This window comes from Andrographis paniculata, unplaced genomic scaffold, assembly GCF_009805555.1.
Source record: "Andrographis paniculata isolate CXL003 unplaced genomic scaffold, ASM980555v1 Contig71END, whole genome shotgun sequence".
In the NCBI taxonomy this organism is placed as follows: Eukaryota; Viridiplantae; Streptophyta; class Magnoliopsida; order Lamiales; family Acanthaceae; genus Andrographis; species Andrographis paniculata.
Window position 1 is genome coordinate 3,864,034 of NW_026137608.1, and position 3,973 is coordinate 3,868,006.

A 3,973-nucleotide genomic window follows, 5' to 3' on the forward strand; every position below is an offset into this window, starting at 1 on the left:
AGAAAAAAATTCTAGTAAATGAAAAAAAAGCACGTCATTCATGCATTTAAATATACTCCACTTGATATGGACATCATTTGAAAACTTCCAACCAATGGATCCAAATTTTATTTATCAATTTTTCAATTGATGTAGTCGGTAAAACTTTGGTCAATAAATCTACTAAATTATCATTGGATCAAATCTATACCAATCTATTTCAATATTTTTTTGATCATTGTAAAGAAAACTTTCAATTGAACTATACAAGTTGCATTATCTTCGTATCAAATAATAGAAATATTATCATTTTCAGATCTCGAACCACAATTCTTTAAAATATGGTGAGCCATTGATCTCAACCAGACATATTCTCGACTAGCCTCATGAATTGTTATTATTTTAATATGATTTGAAAATATTGCGGTTAATGTTTGTTTAGTGGATCTTTAGAATACCACAACACCACCACAAGTAAATATATAGTTAGACTGAAACTTGGCTTTATGCGGGTCAAAAAGACACCTATCATCAACATATCCGATCAATTCATGTCGAGAATTATTTGAATATGATAAACTGACATAAATTATTCCACGGAGATATGAAAAATATGCTTAATGTTTTTCCAATGTAGTTGTGTTGACATTGCACTAGATCTTACTAATAAATTTACAGCAAATGTTATGTATGGTCTTATATTGTTAGCCAGATACATAATGCACTGTTGGAAGTCGCGGAGAGGGGCGCGAAAGAGGTCCAACGCCTCCGAGTATCTTGCACAGCGGAACTGTGAAACGTTCGACGTAAACACAGCTTTACAACGTAGTTGTCTCGCGGTTATGACAGAGGTGTGTGTTCATGCACGAATCGATGGCTGAATAAGTGCAGAAAGAAAAACAACACACCAAGTTTGTTTACCCAGTTCGGTTTTCCAACCTACGTCTGGGGGATTCCAATCCAGGAGTCTTAACTAAACCAAACACTTGGTTTACACCATATAAGACACCAAACCGAACTACCCAACCTATCTTCTACCCAAGCTCCATTTAGTTTTACAAACTCTCATGGACTGGCTGTTACTCTACCGCAACAACTCCAGCAGGCCAGCGACCAAGCTAAGAATAAGGTTGTTTACCGGATGAATATCTTCTTCGGCTTTGACTTCAAGAATCCTTCTTCTCGTCTTCAATCCTCCATGGATGAGCTCTCTCAACACTCTAACAGGTGGAGAGAATACTTCTCTAAGTTCTGGTTGCTCACCCACGAATACAAACAAACATCCATATCAAATATATACACATTACACAAAAGACAAAAGTTGACTGTGACAACTTTTGGGGCAGTGTATTCAAGGTCATTTAATGCCATCCAGTATGAGAGGACAATACATGCAGCTTCTCCTGCACGTCCTCTGTCCAATGCATATTCATTTGTCCTATTCCATTGAGTGTAGAACACACAAGATGCATCCAAAAGCTGTAACTCGGTCAACTCTGCAGTTGGCAGGTTTCCCGAAATGGTATCAAACAGAACCTGCAACAACATCCTGCAACTTGCTCATATGCCAAAAGTAGAAACAAAAGGGTTTGGCAATTTTGAATATGCTAACAATCTCCCCCTTTTTGGCATATGCAGCAAGGCATAATAAGCAGCAAACACACACCATTCACACATCCACAATTACCATCACAATCCGGTTAAGAGTAATTACAGACCATCAATTCTAACAAGCCACAAGCGGCTTTAACATCCAAATGTGTTAACAACAAAAAACAGGCAGAAAATAATAGATGGTAATACAAAATTCCTCCTCAACAGCACACACTCCCCCTGGCTTGCTGCATTCTCCCCCTTGCATTGCAGCAGAGGCCAAAAAGAGGTGGTCAAGGGTCGGCTTCCTCCGTACCATTACCATCTCCATCATTATCTGCATCAACGTCCTCATCATCGACGCTTCCAGGTTTGTGAGGCATCAGCCTCATGGCCTGTGCCACTTTTCGATTCTGAGCAATGAGAGCAGCAGACAGAGCAGATTGTTCCCTCATGACTTCAGTCAGTAGCGCCCTACACTTCTCTATGCGAGCATCGGCATCCAATGGGGCACCGAGAAGAAAGTCATTGTGAAGCTTTTTGAGGTTGGACTGGGCAATAAATGATCGAATGGGAAACACCTCCTCATCCGGTTCTGGATGAATTCCCTTGGAACTCAAGAACAAACAAATTAAACCGGGATAGGGCAATCGTGTCCATTCCACTTTTGAATCCGAACAAAAGTCAATCATCTTCTTGATTACCAAATAGCCAAAATTAATTAGCTCAAAATGTTTATCAATAGAGAAGATGAGAGTACCCATATCAGTGCTGATACTTGTATTGTTGGCGGTTGGTAAGATATTGCATCCACAAAGTCTAAAGAGACACTGATATTTCATTGTCAGCATTGTTCCAGTCACTCCAGAACGTCCAAATGACGAAGCATTTCCAGCAGATATGGTTCTGGCAACCTCCTTTGTTGATTCATCAATCAGCTCAGATGGCAGCTTATTTTCGTCATTCGCCGGCAGTTGTAACAACTCATTGATCACTGCAGGGCTAAGTTCCAAAATTTTGCCACGAATATATATCTTATGATACCATAGAGAGTTCGGATCGAGTACCTTCCCACTCAAATTGGCATAAAACTCCTTGACAAGGCGAGGACAGTAACGCTCCAATCCGGTCGCCCAAAACAACAAATGTTTTTCCTCAAGGAACGCACGGAATCCTACATCGGTATACGCTCTCCGAATAAACTGAGCTTCTGAAATCACAGTCCTTCCAGCAAGAATATCCTGAGCATAGCGACGCCCAGAAGCATAATAATATGCCTCATTCAACGCTTTATCTTCACGGACAGTAGGAGGATCAGAAACTCCTTTAGACTTTCGACTCTTTGCCTTAGTCCTTTTGAAAGTCTTTTTAGCAGAGGCAGGGGCATTGCGAGATGATTTGCCATGTTTTCTTTTCCGGAGTCTGTCCAAAGCAGAGGACAGACGAAGAGAGTCCAACTCATCTTCTTTTTCTTCATCGATATCGGGGTGTTCCATAGGAAGAGCTTCTTCTTCCTCAATCACATTTTCAGAAATGACTTGTTCTACCTCTGTAGCTTCAAAATTCATATCCACGGGTTGGGGTACTTCTGTTCCAACTCCTTCAATGTCTTCATCAGGTACCTCTTCAAGCACAGCCTCACTTCCAGGTTCATCAACAGCAGGAACCTCTTTTGTGATTGTAGCATCCTCTGCATCACCACCAGTAACAGTTTCAACTTCTTGAACATCAACAGGGTTCTCCTCAGTATTTTCTTCTTGTGCGCCAGCCATTTCAACAGCGACTTCATCTTCATTTGCAGTTTCCATGGGTGCGACTTCATTTAGATCAATTTCATGCACAACAACATGTTTCGCTACATGACCTTCAAGTCCTTCAGAAAGAGAATGATCTTCAGCAGTTGAGACAGCGGTTCCCTCATCATGGGCTACATCAGTTGCTGGAATCTCAACTTCACGATCAGGTTTTTCCATCACATGTTCATGAACGGTTTCAAGAACAGGGGAAAAACATTCAGGCAACTTTTTCCCTTTCTTTGTAGTTCCAACTTTCCTCTTTGAAATAGATTTCTGCTTAACATCCTTGGCAACTCCACCGGAACGTGTTTTCACCATGGTTGGAGATTTTGAGAGAAAAACTCCTTCACAAGTTGAAATTGGGGTTTGGAGAGAAAGGATGAGTGATGTATGTGCACTCTGATCCGAAGATATAGATACAGGGGAATCAAAAACCCTTCACACGCAACCTCCATTAATTCCCATCAATCCAGGCGCGTGGGATGTCAGAGCGACGTTTTGACGTCGGAACACTGTCCAAGGCTGCAGACTCTGCAACCCTAAAAAGGCTATAAATTTCCCTTCCAATAATATTCCGCCACGTATTTCTCCTTTCCTTATATTTA

At 41.0% G+C, this 3,973-nt stretch overlaps 1 protein-coding gene across 1 annotated transcript; it reads right to left on the minus strand.

Annotated features, from left to right (window-relative positions):
- Positions 1–1,865: 1,865 nt before the first annotated feature.
- Positions 1,866–3,686, minus strand: LOC127264825 (uncharacterized). The gene has a single exon (XM_051294370.1). The coding sequence runs from the start codon at positions 3,684–3,686 to the stop codon at positions 1,866–1,868; it is 1,821 nt and encodes a 606-aa protein (XP_051150327.1).
- Between the last annotated feature and the right edge of the window lie 287 nt (positions 3,687–3,973).